Here is a 24765-nt window from a genome sequence, read left to right as displayed (position 1 = left end):
AGGTTATCCAGCCACTGCAGGATCCCTCTCCTTGACTGCAGCAGCTGGATGACATCAGGCCTATTTTTCAGACTTTTAAAAACAAAAAAACTAAATTTTCCATTGGGGGTGTTTTATCAAGATTTTTTGGTTTTAACCAAAATCAGAAGCCTTAAATATAAAACTCAATGTTTACTAGGCTGACTAGGAACTGTAAGCGGACGTACTTTGCTGAATGATGGTGCAAGGGGACATCAGCCTGGTATTAGTCTATGCAAGGACTTACTGTTATATAAAAGAAAAGTGTCAGGCCTGAGGTTGCTGGCTGGCCCACTGATGACCAGGGAAGCAAAGGCTGCATTCAGGCACTGGACCCAGTCAGCAGAAGACTATGGGGTGGTTCGAGGGGGCCACTAAAAATAGGTTGGGGTTAATCAGAGAAGGTTTCAGGAAATGATTTCAGGGGCAAAGTTTTATTTTTCACAGGCTTATGTTTGATATTATTGTTAGATTAGTTTACAAGTTGAAGGCCTTTATTATATAGGCTGTAGCCTGTTTTTATTGCTATTTATAATATGATTTTAAACTGGACTTTATATATGTCTGTTTGTTGTGGTTTTTAATGTTGTTTGGTTTTATGAATGTACTGCATTGCTATCCGCACCGAACAGTATTCTTAGAAGGGGAATATAAACATTTAAATAAATTAATACTGTTTTGAATGTACTTCTTGAAGCCAATATAAAGGTTAAATTATTGTTTGTAGTTATATAGAAAATAGACTTTTAGAAAAATGGTTAATAATTTATTCCATGTCAACTATAATAAACTGAAAAAATTAAGATTTTTGAATAGAAATTTGTATATGATGAGTACTAACAAATGGAAGGGAAGTTTTCAAAAAGCTTGATCTCAACCAAGACAGAGCAGCTTTAAAAATGTTCAATGTGGTCTGATCTCCTTAAGACAACTGAACTGGCTTATTTCCTTAAAGAAACAAAGAAGGGATTCTAAGCGTTGGGGGTGCCAAGACAACACAAAAAGTTTGAGTTGGGGTCATGAGGCAAGAGCAGAAGAAAAGATAAGCTAGGTCAGTAAAGTAAGTTGACAAGACTTTTTTCACTTGTGCCAGTGAATGTCGCCAAAGCCATGTGGTTGGATAGCATACATTGTAGGTTATTAAGGATGCTTAGAAAAATTCTGATAGGTCCACTTTAGTAGGGATGTGAATCGTTTTAGGACGATTAAAATTATCGTCCGATAATTTTAATATCATCTTAAACCGTTATGGAACACAATACAATAGAGATTCTAACGATTTATCATTATAAATCGTTAGAATCGTGAGCCGGCACACTAAAACCCCCTAAAACCCACCCCCGACCCTTTAAATTAAATCCCCCACCCTCCCGAACCCCCCCCCCAAATGACTTAAATAACCTGCGGGTCCAGCGGTGGTCCGGAACGGCAGCGGTCCGGAACAGGCTCCTGCTACTGAATCTTGTTGTCTTCGGCCGGCGCCATTTTCCAAAATGGCGCCGAAAAATGGCGGCGGCCATAGACGAACATGATTGGACGGCAGGAGGTCCTTCCGGACCCCCGCTGGACTTTTGGCAAGTCTTGTGGGGGTCAGGAGGCCCCCCCAAGCTGGCCAAAAGTTCCTGGAGGTCCAGCGGGGGTCAGGGAGCGATTTCCCGCCGCGAATCGTTTTCGTACGGAAAATGGCGCCGGCCATACGCGTATGGCTGGCGCCATTTTCCGTACGGAAAATGGCGCCGGCAGGAGATCGACTGCAGGAGGTCGTTCAGCGAGGGTTCCGGCGCCTCGCTGAACGACCTCCTGCAGTCGATCTCCTGCCGGCGCCATTTTCCGTACGAAAACGATTCGCGGCGGGAAATCGCTCCCTGACCCCCGCTGGACCTCCAGGAACTTTTGGCCAGCTTGGGGGGGGGCCTCCTGACCCCCACAAGACTTGCCAAAAGTCCAGCGGGGGTCCGGAAGGACCTCCTGCCGTCCAATCGTGTTCGTCTATGGCCGCCGCCATTTTTCGGCGCCATTTTGGAAAATGGCGCCGGCCGAAGACAACAAGATTCAGTAGCAGGAGCCCGTTCCGGACCGCTGCCGTTCCGCCGCTGGACCCGCAGGTTATTTAAGTCATTTGGGGGGGTTCGGGAGGGTGGGGGATTTAATTTAAAGGGTCGGGCGTGGGTTTTAGGGGGTTTTAATGTGCCGGTTTTGCGATTTTACGTTTTTTCGATTTTTTACGATTTTTCACGATTTTTCACGATATTTTACCCCCCCAAACGGCAACAATACGATTCCCTCCCCCTCCCAACCGAAATCGATCGTTAAGACGATCGAGGACACGATTCACATCTCTACACTTTAGATCTGTTCAATAGATCTTTGGAGAGAGGAGTAGATCCAGAAGACAGGAGAAAGACGCATGTTGCCTTCTTCATAAAAGTGGTAATAGGGCCAGCTCGGTGGCTCAGTTACTAAATGCTGTGCACTGCCATGCAGAAGCTGCTAGGTTCAATCTCTGGGTCGGGTATTCTACTCCCTAGGTCTGCTGGGGGGATAGGGAAGCTGCAAAGGCAGTATTCATATCCCCTGTGGGGGCCATGGGCATGTCTTAAGAGTAACACCAGGGCCAGTAGAAGCACTAGGCAGACTAATAAGAGCACCACAATTCCAGGCCCGCGTGGGCGGGAAGGAGGTGCTATGGCCACTGCTATCAGGAGCTGGAACAGCTGCAGCATCATCTGACAAAGCCATCAGGAGTAAGAGCAGCAGCATTAGCCCCGGCAGCCCAAAGAAAAAATACCACTGCCCACTGTGGAGTGAAGGAGATGATTGCTGCTGCTTGTGCTTCCAGAGAGAAAAAAGTATGTGAAACAGCATGTGTGTGAAAGTGAGCATGAAGAAAGCACAGTTGCTTACCTGTAACAGGTGTTCTCAGAGGACAGCAGAATGCCAGTCCTCATACATGAATGACATCCTCCGATGGAGCACAAAGAAAACATGTCAGAAGTTTCTAGAACTTTTAACTGAGCCTCTCTGAGCATGCTTTGCATGCCATTATACCACTCATCCACACGGGATCCCTTCAGTCTCATAATACAGAATTCAGGAATAACCCACAAAGTGGAAACCCAACTCCACGGGGAGGTGGGTGGGTTTAATGAGGACTGGCATCCTGCTGTCCTCTGAGAACACCTGTTAACAGGTAAGCAACTCTGCTTTCTCAGAGGACAAACAGGATGGCAGTCCTCACACATGGGTGAATTCCTAACTAAAGATTGCCCCCCAACATAAAAGAAGACCAACAAAACACAAAATAAATGGCAATGGGCACAACAATAACCAGTTTAGTTGGTAACAAGGGGGAGGCAGCCTTAACAAAAACAATGGGCCCTAGGCAGGAACGGAGTTGGGTTCTAACCCTCAAACAAGTTTCGAAGGACAGACTGGCCAAAGCTGCTTTCACGTCAGCCATCCCTATCCAGAAAATAATGCGTTGTGAACTTGTGGAGAGAACGCCACATTGCAGCTCTGCAGATCTCTTCCATAGGAAATGCTTGCAAGTGAGCCACCGATGCTGCCAAGGCTCAAACACAGTGAGCCTTGACATGACCTCCAAGATGCAGTCCCACTTGGGCATAATAAAAGGAAATTCAGTCTACTAGCCAATTGGAGTGTGTCTGCTGGGTAATGGCAATACCTAGCCTGTACTGGTCAAAAGAAACAAAAAGATGGGTGGACTGTCTATGGGTTTCTGTCTGCTCCAGATAGACTTAGGCTCTTTTGCAGTGCAAACTGCATGGGGCTTATTTGCCTTGGAGCAATGGTTTCTGGGAAATAATGTTGGCAAGACAATGGACTGGTTAAGATGAAAGTCCTATACCACTTTAGGCAGGAACTTAGGGTGCATCTGCAAGACCACCCTGTCATGCAAAACCTTAATATAAGATGGATAAGTCACTAAGGACTGGAGCTTGCTGACCCTGCGAGCTGAAGTGACCGCCACAAAAAATATGACTTTCCAGTTCAGGTATTTCTCGTCACATGAATGCAGCAGCCCAGTGGGAGCTTATATCAGCTGGGCCAGCACTGCATTGAGGTTCCAGGACATAGCAGGAGACCTTAGGGAAGGCTTCAACTGAAGCAGACTTCACATGAACCATACAACTATAGACTACACAGAGAAGGGCTTACCATCTACACTATGATAATATGCGCCAATCACACTCAGGTGAACTCTCACGGAGTTGGTTTTAAGATCAGCTTCTGACCAGTGTAGAAGGTAGTCAAGCAGTTTGTGTGTCGGTCAGGAGAAAGGATCTAAGGCCTTTTGCTCACATCACACAGAGAACCTCCTCTAGTTCATCCAAATTTCTGGTGGAAGGCTTTCTGGAAGCCACATTCTCAGAAAGATTGAGAGGTTGGAAAGTCATCCTCCCAACATCCAGGCTATGAAGCAACAGGGCCTGAAGGTTGGGATAATGCAACCTGCCCCTGTCCTGAGTGATGAAATTTGGGGAAGTCCCCAGTCTGATCGGCTTCTGGATGAAATTTTCCTGAAGGAGTGGAAACAAGACCTGTCCCTCCCAATGAGGGGCTACGAGAATCATAGCTCCTCTGTCCTCTCAAAGCTTCAATAAAGTTTTTGCACCAGTAAAGCTGGAGGATTCATGTGCATAAGACCCTTGCCCAAAGACAGGGTGAAGGCATGTTCATGTTCTTATGCTGGTCTGCTGTGAGTCCTGTAAGAACATAAGACAATGCCATACTGGGTCAGACCAAGGGTCCATCAAGCCCAGTATCCTGTTTCCAACAGTGGCCAATCCAGGCCATAAGAACCTGGCAAGTTCCCAAAAACTAAGGCAAAGGTGTAAACCATGGACAAAGCAAAATTAGGCTTAATGGCTGGCAGGCAGCTTCCTTCCCCCCATCTCAATGAACGCGGTGTCTCATTGCATACTATGTGTGATCTCAACAGGCCATGCAAACCTTATGCTGATAATTCCGACCTCCCACTGTCGGATTGTGTACTGTGAGGGAGATTTTCCAAAGGGCCCAGCCATCTAACTTCAGGAGTTAGCCAGTTGGACCCAAACTGGTCAGCCAAGCCATATTCAGCGCCAGCCATCCCTATGCACAGGAGGACCAGGCTTAAATCTAGCCGGCTCTATTACAGTTGGCTAGATTCAAGTGTATTTATAGCCACCATCTGGCCAGGGAGCAGAAGTGAGGAACCTTCCTGTTTCAAGCTACTGCAAATAAATCCCTGTCTGGGTTCCCTCAGACAGAAGATCCAAATCAACATACCTTGATTTAGAGGCCACTCATGGAATCTGAAGGCGCAACTCAGCCTGTCCGCTAATACATTCTCCATACCAGGCAAATACTTGGCCCTGAGCACTATCCAATGGGAATGAGCCCATGATCGAATCCAAACCATTTCCTGACACAGGAAGTATGAGCCTGTTGCCTCCCTCCTTGTTGACACGCCACATTGCATTTTGGTTCTCAGTCAATATCAGGACAATTTTGTTGAACAGCTGATCTTTGAATGCCCACAGAGCACACTTGATCATCCAAAGCTCCACAAAATTGATCTGACAATGCCTTTTCTGAGTGGACCACAAACCCTGGGTGCTGAACTCATCTAAATGAGCTACCCAGTCCACGGTGGACACATCCATTAATGTAATTTGAACCCAGGGAGTTTGGAAGGTAACCCCCATTCCAGATTGGCAATGTCCCGCCACCAAGACAAATTCCTGGAGGGCCAGAGATGCAGTCTCGTAGGTCCTGTTTAGCCTGATGCCACTGGGACCTTAGGGTCTATTGTGTGCTCCTCATATGCAGCAGTGCCAGGGGAGTGACATGCAATGAGGCAGCCATATGGCCCAGCAACCTCAAAATGTCCAGGCTGATACCTGCGGGCTCTGATGAATCCCTGTCATGATGATCATCAGGTTGATGGCCAGTTGCCACAGCGGGTAGGCCTTGGCATGAGCCATGTCTTGCAGGGCTCTGATGAAGTCCAATTGAGGTGATGGACTGAGATGGGGTAGTGGATGATAAACCCTAGTGACTCCAGCACCTGGATGACTGGGCACATGGACGCCTTGGTTCCTGCCCAAAAGGTCCTCTTGATAGATGATGTAGATAGGGGAAAACATGGATTCCCATCTTGTGTAAGTGTGCTGCCACCATGGCTAGTTATTTTGTGAAAACATGTGCGGATGGATGCTAGCTCAAATAGCAATATGCGGTACTGGAATTGCTGAGTTCCCATCATAAATCAGAGAAACTTACGATGACTGGGGAAGATCTCGATATGGGTGTACACATCATTCAGATCGAGAGAGTATATTCAGTCCCCTTTTCACAAGAAAGGGATTATGGTGCCCAGGGAAAACATCTTTAACTTTTTCTTTTTCAGAAATTTGTTCAAAGCCCTTAGGGCTAGGATGGGATGGAGTCCCTCTGTTTTCTTTGGTATCAGGAAATACTGAGAGTAAAATCCCTGTCCCTCTTTTCCCTGATGGGATGGGTTCGACCACTCTGGCTATTAAAAGGGAAGAGAGCTCCTCTACAAGTACCTTCTGATGAGCTACCAGTCTGCAAAAAGGACCCAGGGGCAATTTGGCAGGGTACTCAGATTTAATTTGTACCCATTGCGCACGATGGCAAGGACCCACTGGTCTGAAGTTACACTGGGCCACCAATTCACATAGAACCACAGTCTGCCCTCAACAGGAAGATCCTTTGTCACGAGTATGACAGACATGGCTATGCTCCTGTGATTCAGTCAGAACCCTGTCCCTGGAGTTGACTGAAGCACTGGCTGGGACTTCGGGGCCCTCTTTTGCCTAGGGCTGCAGTTGTTGACAGGGTCTAGGCAGAGGAAGGTAGTTTCCTTGTATGGAAGAAAGTCTCCATCCTCCCAACCTCGATGGCATCCTGGATGAGGAGAGTGGGTCCTGGGTGTTGGTGGAGAGTTGCTGGAGTGTTGCGTGGTGGTCCCAAATTTGGGCGACCACATCCTTCACCTTATCTCTGAAGAAATTCTCTCCTGTGCATAGCACCTCCAGTCGAAAGTCTGAGGCCCGTGTCAGACAAATCTATGAGCACTGCTGCAGAGAATTCCATTTTGAAAATGTTGTAGATCGACTGGATACTGTACTTCCCGCACTCCAGGCCCTTGTGCACCAGCAACTGGAGTGTATCCTGCTGCTGTTGAGGCAGCTATTCAGCTGCTTCCTGCACCTGATTCAGAATGTCCCGCATATACTGGCCGATATAAAACTGTTAGGCTGCTATGCGAGTAAAAAGCATAGCTCCTTAACAGACTTTTCTCCCCAGAGCATCCTTTGCCCTCTGATCCTCCCCCAGGGGCACCAAGGAATGGGTCCAAAGGAGATTGGCCTTCTTGAGAGCAGATTCGACAACCACAGATTGGTCTAGCACCTGACATTTGTTGAATCTATGAGCCTTTTGGATGAGATAAACTACATCCGCCTTCCTGTTTGCAGGAGGCATCAGTAGCTCCATAAGGATCTTGGGTACTGGGAGTGCCATTATTTCCTTGGGTAGCTCCATGTACTGGAGGATATCTAGCATCTTGTGCCGGGTAACCTCCTCCGTCTAACTGAAAGGGTATGGCTTCTGCCATCAACCCAACAAACTCTGTAAAGAAGTTCTCTAGTGAAGACTTCCTTCAATCAGCTGGAAGAGCAGGTCCAAGGGGAGACCATATGATGTATCTGTGTCAGAAGCATCTGAAACGTCACCCCTCCAGGGGCCATAAGAGGCAACGTCATCAGTATCATCGACAGGCAATGATCCCCGTGGAACTTGACCCCTGGCAAGCGGTATGGGGACTGACGAAACCTGCTGTGTTGGCCCAGGCTCTGAGGATATACCCCATCTCTGGGGGAGCATCCCATTCTGGGGAATCATGTATGACCACAGGATCAGCCAGTGGTGCCTTTGATGCCCCCCCCCCCCCCCCAGGCACCAGCACACCCTGTGTCAGTAGCATGCTGATAAGTGCATGAAGAGATTCGAACAGGGGCTTGAGATAAGTCTGTGCTGGCCCCGGTGCCATCAGTACCAACGCAGAGACTCCACACTACCCACTTCATGGCCACCTGCACGTGCTTCTCAAGCTCCTCCTCGAACATCACTAATACCAAGACCGACTGGGAGCCAGGAGGAATGGTCACATCCTCTTTGGACCGAGAGGAGAATCGATGGCAGACATCTGGACTGCTGGAGGCTGTGGAAAACCCCTAGGCATCGCATTGCAGAGGATTGGCTTTTCTCCCCACGGTGGTCACTTTGGGTGAGTCACAGCATCCACTGGTGCATCCCCGTGCCCAGCACTATGCATCAACATAGAATAATGCTGATGTTTCTTCGCTTCCCTCAATGCTCAGCTCGGTCTCTCTCTGGTGCTAAGGCTGATGACAATAAATCAGATGTCTTTGACCTGGAGGAGCTAGGCAAGGATCTGTCTCTGATGCCCTTATCAGCCTTCACTGTCAACAGAAGTGATGGCTCTGCCAATATTGAGGGCTCGATGGCCATCAGCACACTCCAAGCTCCTTCAATGTTGATGCCTTCAATGTCAATGGCTTGAATTTGCCCAATCCAACAAGTCACTCCATCTTCTTTAGTCAGGCCAGACATCCTTTTGGGGTTAATTAGGTGCTTCTGCTGCAACCCCAGACATCATATGATACCCCTAGGTAGAGGACATATCTATCACAGGGATCTATGATAGACATGGTCCTTGTACACTTGGGTCATTACTTAAATCCCATAGAGGACATGCCATCGTAAAATAAAAGGGATGCTAAATTGAAATAGATGGTGGCAGCAGTCGACTGCCAGTGGGCACCAACCATACCACTGCCCCAGGGGAACGACAAATGAAAAAAAACTTACCCAAACGTTGAGAAAACTAAGACGATAAGAGGAAGACACTGAATACAAGTTAGAAAAACGTGAAAATCACAATTATTATTGTAAAAGAAAAGAGCTACTTTCACCACAAAACTCAAGTAAGACACAAGGCTCCATGGAAGAAAGTGAAGGGACCCTGTGTTGTTGTATGGAATAATGGCATGCTGAGCAAGCTCAGAGGGAGTAAGTCAAAGTTCTAGAAACTTTGACATAAGTTTTCTGTGCCAGGCTCCATCGGATGTCACCCATGTGTAAGGACTGCCAACCTGCTTGTCCTCAGAGAAAATGTGTGTGCTACAAACCCCTTTCCATCTCTCCCTGCTATATCAGCAACTACTTTCAGTATCACAGAAACAGCTAGATTCTGCATCCAGGAGTATTCACATCAACTCAATTACTGTAATTGGGCTCAGGTGGGCTTTATTTGATATATGATGGTCTTTTTAAAGCTATTTTTTGAACCAGAGTTAATCTGAACTTGCTATGACAAAGAGTGTGAAGATTTATGCAATGAAGACTAAGTGATGAATTCTTGTAGTATGTACTTTTGAAATAATTCTACAATTGTTCTTTCATGATGAAAGTGTAGAGTATATTATGTAAAATCAGTGAAAAACTCCTACTTTTGATTTGCATATTTTAGACATTAAAATGCCAAAAATGTACAAGTGCTACAAGGCACTGTAGCAGGATCTCCTGCATTTAACTTAAGATGCTCTACTTGAATGGTCATGCTAGAAAATAAAAAGTTATCTTTTGGTAAGAAGATTTATTTTTTATCACACATTTATTATTTTATAATCATACTTACCATCAAACACAGCACGACTATACTGAGTTGTGGACGCAAGGGGTTTGCAGGTGCAATCAAACTTGTTGCCATAGTTACCAATGCTAACTTCAAACTGGATGGCCTCACCAATGTCCTGAAGCATGGTGGCAGAGTGGAAGACAGCACAGAGACTGTACTTCCGTCTGCGCTGATATTTCTATGGATTTTAAAAAGAAACATTTTAAATAAAAATGCAAACATTTATAGAGCTTTCAAAATAATCAAGACTATCAATTTTTTTTTTTTTACTTAAAGATTAATTCTGAGTAGCATTTCCAGAGCTGCAATGCTTTTAGGATGTTAACTACCTTTGGTTACCTTCCCAACATGCAGTTTTTTGGCATGCTTTGCAGGAGGGAGTGTGCCTGTTGTCAACGGTATGTCTGTCTGTCTGTATGTGCGGTTAAAATTCTCTCTCACTCAAAGCACAATCAAGCTCTGGAATTTGTTGCCAGAGGATATGGTTAAGGCAACTAATGCAGCTGGGTTTAAAAAAAGGACTGGATAAGTTCCTGGAGGTGAAGTCCATAAACTGCTATTATTCGATAAGGAATAGCCACTGCTTGTTGCCGGCATTAGTAGCATGGGATCTATTGAATGTTGGGTACATGCCAGGTATTTGTGACTTGGATTGGTCACTGTTGAAGACAGGATACAGGGCTTGATTGACCCTTGGTCTGACCCAGTATGGCATATCTTTTGTTATGTTGGAAACCACTTGATGGATTTTTGCGGCAATTTGGTTTGGGGGTGGGAACAAAGTTGCCAACAAATTCTAATTTTAGTTTGAATGGGTGCAAACTTAGTCACCCAACAACTATTACTGTTAATTTCCCAGTGCTGACTTCACTTGCTTTGAGAAAGAGAAATGGGCCCAAGTGTAGTGTTTCTAGCAAGCACTTTTCAACTTATTATGTTTAGCCAAACTATAGCAGAACTAGTAATCTCCTCCATTTTGAAGATTAAAAATCCAGCTTTGTTTCAAATATAATATGTGTTTGTTTTGAACATATTTACAATATATTATAACAATTTTCTACCTGCCAAGTTGATGTGGTAGAAATAAAATTACCTTTCATTTCGTTTATTTTTTTTTTTTTAATTCTACCACTGCTGATGAAAATGAGAAATTACTACTTAGCTGATAATTTCATTTTCCTTAGTGTCCACAGATGGACTCGGGACTAGAGGTTTATGCGGCCCTACCAGCAGATGGAGATGGAGCAAGCTGACATCACAGTATATATACTACTGCAGTGACAACAGCTTCAAAAGCAACTGTAGACAGACTAGCAAAAAACAGCCATTACTGTACCCAACCAACATGAAATACTGAACTCAAGCAAGGAACGTATGTACCCCAATCTAGGGACTAGATGAACACTTACCAGTAATTCCCTGGAACACGAAGCCCCACAGCAGCACCATTGACACAAGCATACGGCAGCCGAGGGCGGGAAGCTGAGTCCATCTGTCTACACTAAAGAAAACAAAATTATCAGCTAAGAGGTAATTTCTCCTTTCCTAGTGTGTAGACAGATGGACTCAAGACTAGTGGGATGTACCAAAGCTACTCCCGAACAGGGTGGGAGGCTGCCCGTGGTTTAACACCGCATGAGCAAAGGCTGCATCTTCCCGGGTCTGCACATCCAGACAATAAAACCTGAAAAAAGAAATATGTAAGGAGGACCATGTTGCAGCTCGGCAAATGTTGACGGGAGACAATAATAACCTCTGCCCATGACACTGCCCAAGCCCTAGTGGAATAAGCCTTAACCTGAGTAGTCAACGGCTTTTCAGCATCCACAAACACGGCCATGACTACCTCCTTATTCCAGCAAGCTATTATAACTCGCGAAACTGGTTCACTCTGTTTCCTTCCACCACGAAGGACAAATAGGCGACACGTCTTTCAGAAAGGTTCAGAAACCTCCAGATATCTCACAAGTCTCTTGATATCCAAGGGACGCAGGAGGCGATACTCCTCCGCACCCCTGACTTTATCCAGGGATGGCAAGGAAATGGACTGATTTAAATGAAATTCTGAGACCACCTTAGGCAAGCAAGATGGAACAGTTCGCAGCTGTGAACACCCCTGGAGATACCTGAAGGAACGGGCTCCCGGCAAGATAAGGCTTGCAGCTCAGAAATTTGATGCGCAGAACATATAGCCACCAGGAACATCGTCTTCAAGTTCAATAACTGCAAGGAAAAGCTACAAAACAGTCAGAATGTAGGGCCTGCTAAGAATTCCAGCACCAAATTAAGACTCCACGATGTAACCAGCAACCTCAAGGGAGGCTGAAGATACTTCAAACACTTCAAAAAACAGGCCATATCAGGATGAGACGATAAGGAATCGCCATTCACCGGGTCTCTGAAGGAAGCAAGAGCCGCAACCTGTACCTTCAAGGAATTAAAAGTCAATTCTTTATTTAACCCATCCTGCAAAAATTCCAGAATGAGCGGGATCTTAACCAAATGAGGAAGAACACCTCAATCCTCACACCAGGCCTCAAATACTCTCCAAACCTGCACATAAGCTAAGGAAGCGGAAAACTTCCAAATACGAAGCAAAGTAGCAATTACCACAGAGAAATATCCATGCTTCAGCAAGTGAGCCCTCTCAAGGGCCAAACTATAAAACAAAACAGAGGTGGATCTTCCTGAAGGACAAGTCCCTGCTGCAACTGTTTCTTGTGCAGTGGAAGACAACGTGAAGTCTCCACCAGGAGTCTTCACAGCTCTGCATACCCTAGGCGTCCGGGCCAATCCAGTGCCACCACGAGTACCAGCCCACTGTGTCCTTCGATCCTTCAAACTACCCTGCCCAAAAGGGCCACAGAGGAAAGGCATAAAGCAACTGGTCTTCTAGCATGACCTATAAGAGAGCATCTATGCCCAGAGACCACAGATCTCTCCTGTGACTGAAGAATCAAGGAACCTTCGCATTGCGAGAAGTCACCAGCAGGTCTAAGAATGGAAGGCCCCAGTGATCCACTATCAGCTGAAACGCCTCATCGAAAACACCTATTCTCCTGGGTCCAGACTCTCCCTTCTGAAATAGTCTGCTAACATTTTCTTTTCCTGCAATGTCAAAGACCGAGAACATCTGTAGATGTCCTTCCGCCCATTCTATAAGTTAACCTATTTCCTGTGACACTTACTGGCTCTTGGTTCCTCCTTGTCAATTGATGTAGGCCACTGTTGTTGCATTGTCAGACATTACTCAGACCACTTAATCCTGCAATCTGTGGCTGAACTACAAGCATGCCAACCAGACCACCTGGGCTTCCAGGCGATTGATGTTCCAGAGGGACTCTTCAGCATTCCAATGCCCTTGGACTGTCAGCTCCTGATAGTGCGCTCCCCAACCCTGGAGACTTGCATCTGTCATAAGTATCAACCAGGTCGAGAAGGTCAAGGAAAGCAAAACGTTGCTTACCTGTAACAGGTGTTCTCACAGGACAGCAGGATGTTAGTCCTCACATATGGGTGACATCATCAGGATGGAGCCCAATCACGGAAAACTTCTGTCAAAGTTTCCAGAACTTTAACTGGCCCCTACTGGGCATGCCCAGCATGGCAGTAACCCTGCAGCCAGCAGGGGTCCCCCTTCAGTCTTATTTGAAAGCTACAGGCAGTGCCGAAAAATAAAACAACAAAATGTTACGAACCCAACATCGCGGAGTGGCGGGCAGGTTTCGTGAGGATTAACATCCTGCTGTCCTGTGAGAACACCTGCTACAGGTAAGCAACATTTTGCTTTCTCATAGGACAAGCAGGATGGTAGTCCTCACATATGGGTGAGTACCGAGCTGAGGATGTCGAACATGCACCAAATGTACCCAAAGGGGTGCAACAAGCACAACAACTGGGGTGGAATTTGGCAGAGGGCATCCTGAACCCCACCGGACAGGCGAAAGGATGTTGGTACTTCACGTTGTAAATAGGTTACGAAGGACAGACTGGCCGAAGATGGAATATTGTCTTCCGGCTTTGTCCAAACAATAGTGGGCTGCAAAGGTGTGGAGAGAACTCCAGGTGGCAGCCCTGCAAATATCAGGAAGCGGTACCGATCGTAGGTGTGCTACTGAAGTCGCCATGGCCTTCACAGAGTGTGCTTTAACACGGTCTTGAAAAGGAATGCCTGCTTGTTGATAGCAGAAGGTTATGCAATCCACCAACCAGAAGGAGAGAGTCTGCTTACCCACAGGCTTCCCTAACTTGTTAGGGTGGAAAGAGACGAACAATTGAGTGTTTTCTCTGTGGGCAGCTGTACAGTCTAAGTAAAACGCTAGAGCCCATTTACAGTCAAGTGTATGCAGAGCCTGTTCTCCTGGGTTGGCATGGGGCCTTGAAAAAAAGGTAGGTAGTATGATGGATTGGTTAAGATGAAAATCCGAAACTACCTTAGATAAGAATTTCGGGTGAGTGCAGAGTACTGCCCGGTCCTGCAGAAGTTTAGTGTAAGGCGGATAGGTAACTAGGGTCTGCAATTCACAACTCTGTGAGCTAAAGCTATAGCCAAAAGGAAAATCACTTTCCATGTGAGGTATATGAGGTCACAGGAGTGAAGAGGCTCGAAAGGTGGTTTCATGAGCTGACCGAGAACGAGATTAAGGTCCCAAGAAGGGGCCGGAGGACATAGTGGAGGCTTGATGTGAAGCAAACCCTTCAAGAAACGTGTTACCAGGGGGTGTACTGATATAGAAACATCCCCTATACCTTTATGGAAGGCGGCTACCACACTGACATGCATTCTAATGTAGGAAGTCTTAAGACTTGACTCTGATAGATGCCAAAGATAATCCAAAAATTTTGGGATTGGACAGGAAAAGGGGTCAAGGGACTGAGAAGAGCACCATGACATGAACCTTTTCCACGTGTAAGAGTAAGCTTTTCTCGTGGAAGGCCTCCGTGAAGCAATCAGGATACGGGAAACTGGCTCAGAAAGGTTAAGTGGCTGAAGGATTAACTTTTCAACATCCATGCCATCAGGGACAAGGCTTGAAGATTGGGATGTCGCAGGCACCTGTTGTTTTGAGTGATCAGAAGCGGGTCCTTTCCCAAAGGAATGTGCCTGCAGATGGAGAGGTCCTGAAGTATTGGAAACCCCACTTGGTGTGGCCAGTGAGGTGCTATCAGGATCATGGTTCCCTTGTCCTGACGCAACTTCACGAGAGTCTTCGAGAGAAGAGGGAGTGGAGGGAATGCGTAGAGCAGACCATTTGCCCAAGAGAGGGAGAATGCGTCTCTGGGTTGAGAGAGATTGTTGCGAATGAGAGAGAAGTAGTTCTCCACTTTGCAGTTCTCTGGGGACGCAAAGAGGTCTATGCAAAGATATCCCCATTGTTGGAAGATGGAGTCCGCTATTGAGGGGTTGAGAGACCACTCGTGCAGTTGAAAAACACACGACTCAGCTTGTCTGCTAGGACATTGTCCACTGCTGGCAACCAGGTGGCTCTGAGGTACATCAAACGGGAGAGAGCTTCCGCCCAAATCTGTGCAGCTTCCTGACACAGAAGGAAGGAGCTTGTGCCTCCCTGTTTGTTGATGTACCACATGGCCACCTGGTTGTCCGTCTGAATCAGGATGACTTGATTTGAGAGGCGATCCTGAAATGCCCTGAGAGTGTATCTGATTGCTTGAAGTTCCAGGAAATTTATTTGGTGTTTGACTTCCTCTGGAGACCGACCAAGAGCTACATGGGCTACATGGGCTCCCCACCCAAGGTTAAAAGCATCGGTGGTGAGAATAATTTGAGGATTTGGAACCTGGAAGGGTAATCCGTGGAAGAGATTGGTCTGATTCTTCCACCAGGCGAGAGACAGACTGAGTGAGTCGGTGACTTGTACAATGGCCGACAGAGGCTGAATAGCTTGAGTCCATTGAGACCTCAGAGTCCACTGCGTGACTCTCATGGCCAAGCTGGCCATTGGTGTGACATGGACTGAGGATGCCATGTGTCCCAGGAGCACGAGAAATTGGCGTGCAGTCGCGGAGTGCTGAGACTGCAGCTGGTGAGCAAGGGATGCAAGAGTCAGTGCCCGTTGTCGAGGTAAGAAAGTGTTTGCCTGTAAGGTGTCCAAGTCTGCCCCAATGAATGATAAGGTTTGAGATGGGACCAAGTAGGATTTTTTGTAATTGATGAGAAATCCTAGCGAAATTAGAGTGTGTAAGGTTAGATTGAGGGACGACAGAGCAGCTTAGTAAGTGGGAGCCCTGATTAACCAATCATCTAGGTAGGGGTAGACATGGACACCCTGGGTTCTGAGAAAGGCTGCGACAACTACAAGGCATTTGATAAAGACTCGTGGCGCAGATGCTCGGCCGAACGGGAGCACTCGATATTGATAGTGCTGGGGGCCTACTAGAAACCTCAGGTACTTGTGATGAGCTGGAGTTATTGCAATGTGGGTGTAGGCGTCCTGGAGGTTGAGAGAGCAGAGCCAGTCTCCTCTTTGTAGAAGAGGTAGAAGCGATCCCAAGGTGACCATCTTGAACTTTTCTCGTTGAAGGTACTTGTTCAGAGCCCGTAAGTCTAGAATAGGACGGACGCCTCCCGATTTTTTGGGGATTAGGAAGTACCAGGAGTAGAACCCTAGGCCTTGCTGGGAGTATGGTACGGGTTCTATCGCTCTTGACTGGAGAAGGAGGGAGACCTCCTGATCCAGAAGAATGGAGTGATCGGATGTTGTCCACGTCTGTAGAGGTGGGGAATCTGGTGGTAGAGCGAGAAAGTTCAGATGGTAACCCTGAGAATTGATTGCTAATACCCATTAGTCGGAGGTGACTGACTGCCATATGTTGTGGAAGTGGCACAATCGACTCCCTACTGGTATGTGGGGGAGAGGAATTTGGCTGCTGCTCTCAAAATGAAAGTCAAAAACCTGAAGCAGGTACTGGTTGAGGAGCTGTTGTGGTTTTTGTTTTCGGGCTTGACGAGACTGTGGTTTTTGATAAGGTCTCGTGGCACGGGATCTGGATGGTGGCGGGTAAGACTTCTTCGGGCGGAAGAATGACTTCTTAGAATCCTTTCTAAAAGGCTGTTTTGAAGAGAAGTCAGACGGCATCAAAGGGTCTCATGATGGTCTTTTAATTCTGCTACCGTCCGCTGAATCTGCTCGCCAAACAGTTTATCTCCGACACAAGGCAGGTCGGATAATCGGTCTTGAACTTCTGGGCGAAGGTCAGAAGACTTGAGCCAGGCCCATCACCTAGCCAAAATGGCAGCTGCAGACAGACATTCTTGTGGAAGTGTCAAAAATGTCATAAGATGTTCAAATCTCATGCTTGCCTGCCTCAAAACCCTTATTAACTAGGGTTTGTAATTGTTCTTGAAATTGCTGAGGCAGGGAGTCTGAGAAGTCCTGTATCTGCTTAAGGATGACCCTGTTATATTGGGTCATATAAAGCTGGTAGGCTGCAATTCGGGAGATGAGCATGGCCCCTTGAAATACTCTGCGACCGATGTTGTCAAGGAACTTCTGTTCCTTTCCAGGAGGAACAGAAGAGTGAGGTTTGGACCTTTTTGCCCTTTTTTTGTGCAGAATCTACAACAACGGAGTGGTGATCAAGCTAAGATTTTTGAAAACCTGGGGCTGATTGCACCAAATAGATGGTGTCAGCTTTTCTATATACTGGAGCAATTGATCCAGGATGTTCCCAGTTCTTCTTAAGAAGATCAAGAAGGACCTGATGGATGGGAATAGAGGTGATTACCTTGGGGGCATCCAGGAATTGGAGTAATTCCATCATCTGGTGCCTAACATCTTCCTCAGTCTACAATTGAAAAGCGACCAATTCAGACATTTCCTTCACAAAATTTATAAAGGAGAGGTCCTCTGGGGAGAACGCTTCCTACTCTCAGTGGGTGAAGGTGGTGAGGGCAAATCATCGGTGTCTGTTGAGGTGTCATAAGGGTGGTTGAAGACCTGAAGGACCCGGCCTTGGCTCTGAAGACTTCTGAAAATCCAAGTATACTACATTTACCGGTTCACCTTTATCCACATGTTTATTAACTCCTTCAAAAAGTGAAGCAGATTTGTGAGGCAAGACTTGCCTTGGGTAAAGCCATGCTGACTTTGTTCCATTAAACCATGTCTTTCTATATTCTCTCTCACATGCAGGTACACACGTACACACACACACACACACACACACACACACCCACACACACACACACACACACACACACACACACACACCACACACTCTCTCTCTCTCTCTCACATGCTGTCTCCCATTCCCTCTCACTCTTACATTCTCTCTCACACATAGGTTCAGATTTCCACACAAGCATACAGGCTCTCACATGTAGGCTCACACACACACGTACACAAGCAGGTGGCCACTCCCCACACAGAGGCTCCCACTCTCATGCTTTCTCTCTCACATGCAGGCTCCCACATCCATACACATATGCTCCCCTCACATAATCACAGGGCCTGACTCCTACATGCTCTCTCTCTCTCATACACACACAGCTTCTCCACTCCCACATGTCTCTTATACACACATATAAACCCCCCAGGCAGGCTCCCATTCACACTTCCTACCCCTAGGCATGCTCCCAGTCACATCCCCCCCACCCCCCCAGGTAGCCTGCCATTCACACCCATACCCCACCCCACACAGGCTCCCATTCACACACATACACCCAGGCAGACTCCAATTTCCAATTCACACCAACACCTACCTTCCCAGGCAGGTTCCCATTTATTGTCAGACACAAAACCCAGGCAATCTCCCCATCAGGAGCCCATTCTGCTGCTCCTCCTCATGTGCCAGCTCCTGCACTATTCAAAGTCTTGTGGTTAGCACTTCCTCTATGCTGATCACGCGCATCATGAGATCAGCATAGAGGAAGTGCTAGCCGCAAGAGTTTTGAATTTCATAGGGCCCACACACGATAGAGTAGCAGAATGGGCTCTCTTCTGGTGATGTTCTCTTCTTGACCGCCAGTGGGATGGGGTCCACTGGCAGTCTCCTGGGCCTCATTCTCTTCCCGGCCACTGGTGGGTTGAGAGCCATCAGTGGCCTTGCAGAACTCTTCCTTTTTGACCGCTGCTCCACTGGGAGTGCACACCTAGCAGTACTGGGCCTGCCCACTCATGTTACGCCACTGCTGAATACTATCCAGCCCTGGTGATTTGTTAACTCTTCAGTTTGTCAGTTTGCTATATTACATCTTCCATTTTCACAGTGCAAAACATAATTGTATGTACTGCAAGTATGCTGTTAAAGGAGGAGTATGGAAGTGGGCTGGGAACTAGGGAAGCCAGGGTTCAAATCCTGCTTCTCCCACTGACATTCCTTAGATTAAGCACTCGACCCTTCATTGCTTCAAGAGTGTATATATCTTGTGCGATGGGAAAACACATACTGCGTCTGAAATGTAACTTGCTTTGATCTTGGTTTGAAAGGCATGTAATCAATCATATCTAAAATCCAAATGTGGCTTTTAAGTATAGGAACATGTCATCATAAAGGAGACCCCTGCCACCCCTTGCTCTCTAAATATTGTGTGTAATTCTAATACATGGAGAAAGATGACTGGCTGACAATCAAGTACACATTAACCACACTTACAAGAGCAGTCCACCAGAAATTACCTCCACAACAAGTATATCATCACTGGGAATATCCTCAATCTTGTTTGGTGTGGCTGACCCTTCAAGTTTAGTAATTAACTCAACCAAGATTCTTCCTCTATAGGCCACACCTTCGCCCTGTAATGCAACCAAGAGAGACATTCTTTAAAAAACAAACAAACTGAATATCCGAAATCCACAAAACATGATGGTTCTCCTTAATATATGATATAATCAGTGGGAAATACCATGCTGATCCAAGAAAGCTCTCAGTTAGGGTTGACGGCAGTGCCTGTCCATTCATATTCGTGTTTCAGAAGCTCTTGGAAGGACCAGAGCAAGAACTACTTAGATAACGCTGTAATGCTGCTAAAATGGTATCTGAAAAGCATAATTGGTGAGCTCGGAGGGCTGCTAGAAGTAATATTAGAAATGTGCACAGACTTGAAATGTAAGCCTCAGGAAACTAGGAGTCTGATTTACTAAGTGCCCCCCCCCCCCCCCACCCCATAGACAGAATAGGAGAAACGTTTTGGTAAATCAAGCTCTAGATTTCTTTCAATAGCAACTTATTTCCTGCCTTTCATTACAACACATTCTTTTGAAATTCAGTTGTGCACCTTTAATTATAGCCACACTACCTAGTTTTCCCATAATCTCCTCCAATTCCAGTTTTGGTTGTTCGGTCCTTATTTCTACTTTACATGGATTGAGTGTGATTCCTGCACCGAGTGCCAATAAGGATTGGCTACAGAGCTCCTGTTTACTTAGCCTTTTGCACCATTATGATAGGAGTAAAATAAAAATCACTACAATAAAGGACTCTTGATTTTGCTACCTTGCCATCTGATTCACCTCAGTCTGCTAATGCTGCAAGGTGCATGACCCAAGTATAGTTTGCTAAAACTGATGTATGGGTTACATCTGGAAAACATCATTTTCTCTCTATTACTAACACGTGCAAAATTAAGATACAATAAAAGTATGACATGAACTGCATTAAGTATCTTGCAGCTGTTATGAGATTTATTTCCTTGCTGTTTGTAACTAAAAAATGAGATACCATTTTACAACATAAATGAATAAATATTTGCAGATAAAAGGATCTCTCTGGAAATGACTTTTGGGTTAGAGCAACTTGCTCGTGTTATTGCTTCTTCTTCTTCTATACAAAGTTATTGTTTTGCTACATTTATTCAACTCAAGGCTTTTCAAAGAAATCCTTACAAATACAATTATACAATCCATAGTAGTATGAGGCACACAATGTATTAAGCATTATATATATATATTATGCTTATCAAAATTCCTTCTTCTTAGTCAGGAAAAGAATGATCAAGGCTGGCTTTTTGTTTGGCAAAGTAAACAGCATGGGGTAGATTTTCAATAGGGCATCTGAATGCATGCGGGAAATTTTCAGCCTTACCCTGATTTTCAAACACAAGGCACCCACAGCCATCGTCCATTATATCCTGCAGCTTTCTCCTATTCTTTCATACCTTCAGCTCAATCAGAACCTGCCTCCATTAGGCTACAAAGCCATGAACCTTCATTTGCAACTGCCCAAGGATATTTCCTCTATTTTATACCCCCTTCCAACTTACAATGACAGTCTTGAGCTGGAGGACATACACCAGTGATCCTTCCAGAAAGAACTCCACAATCATGGGACCTAAATCCAGTGTCACCGTTGCAATGTGACCTACAGTGCTCCCGCCCCTCCCCTCCACTGCATCCTGAGCCCTGGCCAACCTGAAAGTGGAAGACCTGAGCTGGAAATCTGCTCGGCACTACCATGGAGCCACCAGGCCAGCCCCATGTACGCTGTTTATGAAAATCAGCTCTTTGGGTGTCTGCAAGTACACACACGCATTACATAATATAAAACAATGGCGTAAATTATGCATGTTATCTGCATGCCTACTGGGTGTATACATTATGCAAATTTTTATGGATCACTGCAGTTTCTAATCAGGCCCTTCTGGAATACAGCTTTTTTTGTTTGTTTAATGTGGCAAACACATATCCATTCTTTGAAGCAACTTTAAATCCCCTTGTGCAGATAATTTGGTCAATCTACCCACATACATGCACAGATTCTGACTACGCCTTTAAAAACATACCCTATGTCTAATATGATTTTTCCATTAGTTATGCTATAGCACTTACATTCATAAAGTTACCGAAGCAGCAGTACTTACTTTCACTTGAAGCAAATGGCTTGAAAAATTAAAAGGTTAGAAACCAAGATCAAGTACGTGGGCTTCACCAACGGCATTCTGTATTAGGGATGTGCAGCAGGGACGGATTCGTCCCATTCGGGATTTGGATTCGTAGGGGCCCAAATCCATTGCATCCATTCTCGGGGGCCCCCGATCTGTTCATATGTCAAAAATGCATTCGTTCCCCCCAAAAAACCCAATCCAAACCCTTTTAAGTTATTTATCTACAACCCCCCACCCTCCTGTCCCCCCCAAGACTTGCCAAAAGTCCCTGGTGGTCCAGCGAGGGTCCCGGGAACGATCTCCTGCACTCGGGTCGTCGGCTGCCAGTATTCAAAATGGCGCCGATAGCCTTTCCCTTACTATGTCACAGGGACTATCGGCGCCATTTTGAATACCGGCAGCCCCACAGCCCGAGTGCAGGAGATCGCTCCCGGAACTCCGCTGGACCACAAGGTACTTTTGGCAAGTCTTGGGGGGGGGGGGGGTCAGGAGGGTGGGGGGCCTATTCGTTGGTGATCCGTTGTATTCCTGGGGGCTCGCCATACGTTTCGGAACCCCCACGAATACAACAAATATGGCATATACATTGCAGATTCACAATACGTCGAAAACGAATGCACACCCCTACTCCCTATAGACTGTAATCCCAGAATCAATAATGTAATGCAATAATAATAAAATTTAATGTAATATGAGTATATCACTGTGGATGAACAGCACACAGATATGAAAGCTAAAGATCTACCTAATAGTTTACATACAGACCATATAATACAAGTAAAAGCAAAGGATTTTTTGGGGGGACAAGGCTAACTGTTCCATTCTATTAGCATTGCTTTTGTAGGTCATATGAAAGAGCAAAGGAACTAACCTTGCCAAAGTTTAATTCGTCGTAGGGGTCAGGAAATCCAGTGTATTCTCTTGGACTTCCATAAAGATTTAAGTAAGCAGGCCCAAATGTTGGTAGAAAGCCCACTTCTTTTTCTCCCAAAACCACTAAGAGTAAAATAGAAAAAAATGTTAAATGACAGCCTGACATGCCAAATATAAACATTTAAATGCAATGAAACCAATCTCAAATATGTGGTGTTAGATGTGCAAGAATATTTTATTCCATGGTTTTTGTTTAGAAATTTAAAAGAAAAAAAAAAAAAAAAAAAAGATGTAAAACTAATTGTTTTCACTTTTACAAAACATCAAAATTTAAGCCTTTTTGTTCACCAAGATTAGTTCAGAAAAACATTTTATATATTCACGAACTCACAGAATAAAATGAACTTATACCAGGTTCCTGCGATCAAAATTTCATTTACGTGAACAATTTTAACATATATTTAACACACAGATGCCCTTCCTTTTAGTTCACAATTAAATGAAACCAAACAGTGGCAGCCACTGGTATGAGTTTTAAAATACAAGAGTCTACACACTAGAGAAAGAAAGCTCTCAGACGCAAATAAGTTGCCATGTTGCTACTTCAGTGCAAGTTAAATACCAAACTTTTTCAAAAGTTTGGAAGCTCGGAGTTCTTTTGCCTGAACTGCAAATCGCGTGGTGTTAGTGGTGGAACAAGCTGCTTCAGCTGCACAGTTAGAATTCTGGCACTGCCACTGTGAAAAGCTACAAAGAGGTTTAGGAGGGTCCTTAATAACGGACACAGAGGTCATAGGCTTCTCTTAATGTAAGCTGTGAGGAGGCAGAACATGCTGTACTTGGGTGTGACCAACACTGGTTAATGAAGGAAAAAACAGTGATATTTCTGCTGCAGTATAGACGGCAGCTCATCCTGCGGCATTTGCTAGGCTTTAGTGCTGAGCCTAGTTTGACAAATCAGGTGTGTTTCACGGAAAGATACCCAGGTCATTGCTGAAGGAAACGTGGTCCCTAACATTTCCACTCATTTTCAAGCAAAATCCAGCATGTTAATATTTGTGTTGACAGCAAAGAGAGAATGGGAATCAAAAATTTCACTTACCTTAATTCTGGAGAAGTGCCTCAACCGAAGCCTTTTACAGAGCAATTATTTGGACCAACTAAGAAATGCAAGCTTGGGAATTCATTTTAAAAAATATTGTACTGCTATCCTCGGACAGGATTTTCTCTCTCCTATTGGGACACCTGAAGACTGGCACTCAGATCAAAATTTTTTTTTTAATAATTGCATAGAATTACATAATAGGATGACAGATTTTTCAGAGAATATTTTTCTGCACATCAGATTATAAATTGTAGTAATGTAAAAACCTATGTATACGTTTGTGAAGACTCCTTGTTAGCAATGAAACCTGTCTCTAGTAAACAATATTTCATAGATATATTTTACCTGCACTCATTTTATTGGCAGGTTTCCTGTGTGTCAAATAAAATGCAACAGAGAGAGATAATGAATGGGGTTTTCATGCGGTTCTTCAACAAGTCAGTTATGATGTAATGTATCTTGCAGCTGTACAGCGCTGTTTTCTCTCTGATTTCCTGAGCAATGTACAAGAGAAATTTATAGTTTCCTTCATACAAAAATAATCAAGGTTTGTGTTCCTGGAGCTGCCACTTGATGAGGCAAATGGAGCTTGCAAGCTATCAGGGAAGACAGCAACTTCAATTCAAAGAATATCATTCAGGGATGGAATTTTAACTTATTTGAGGGAAAGTTAAATAAGGAAGGTAACAGTGTTAGTCACCTATGGGGAGCGATGGGAAACATGGTTTATACATTTAAAAAAAGTCAACTGTCACACCAGCTACACAGAAATGCTGCATGACATGACATGCAAGGCTGCCCTGACAGCAGTTACTTAATTTGTAATCCACTGTAGATTCTTCAAATGGCCCCACTGCTGCTGCTGCCTTGAGGGGCTCGTGTGTATGCAATCATGAGAAAAATACTCTCTTTAAAATTGCTGGAAAAGTATGTGCAGAAGAAAATGCAAAGGAGAGACTGGAAGTGCATCAGCAACACCAAAGCAAGCGGGTAAGCATTAAACACTCAGCGTGGAGTTGGCTTACATGATGTGTCCTGCATTTCCCCTGCAGTTTCTTCATATCCTCTTCTCAGAAAATATGAAATTTACCCTCATTCCCCCCCCCCCCCCCCAATTTCATACATTCCAAATCAAGGAGAGAGAACTTTGGGGCTCTGTTTATCGCGTTTTTT

At 45.3% G+C, this 24765-nt stretch overlaps 1 protein-coding gene across 1 annotated transcript in view; it reads right to left on the bottom strand.

The window, feature by feature from the left end:
• MYOF (myoferlin) overlaps positions 1–24765 on the bottom strand; it is a 386224-nt gene that overhangs the window by 180106 nt on the left and 181353 nt on the right. Inside the window, 3 exon segments of the mRNA XM_029609901.1 lie at positions 9773–9950; positions 19411–19527; positions 22486–22610. Of these exon segments, the coding sequence (XP_029465761.1) occupies positions 9773–9950; positions 19411–19527; positions 22486–22610 (420 nt within the window).

This window comes from Rhinatrema bivittatum, chromosome 7 (genome assembly GCF_901001135.1).
Source record: "Rhinatrema bivittatum chromosome 7, aRhiBiv1.1, whole genome shotgun sequence".
NCBI classification, from domain to species: domain Eukaryota; kingdom Metazoa; phylum Chordata; class Amphibia; order Gymnophiona; family Rhinatrematidae; genus Rhinatrema; species Rhinatrema bivittatum.
The sequence above is the reverse complement of the archived record's forward strand: the minus strand, read 5'-3'. Positions and strand labels throughout refer to the sequence as shown.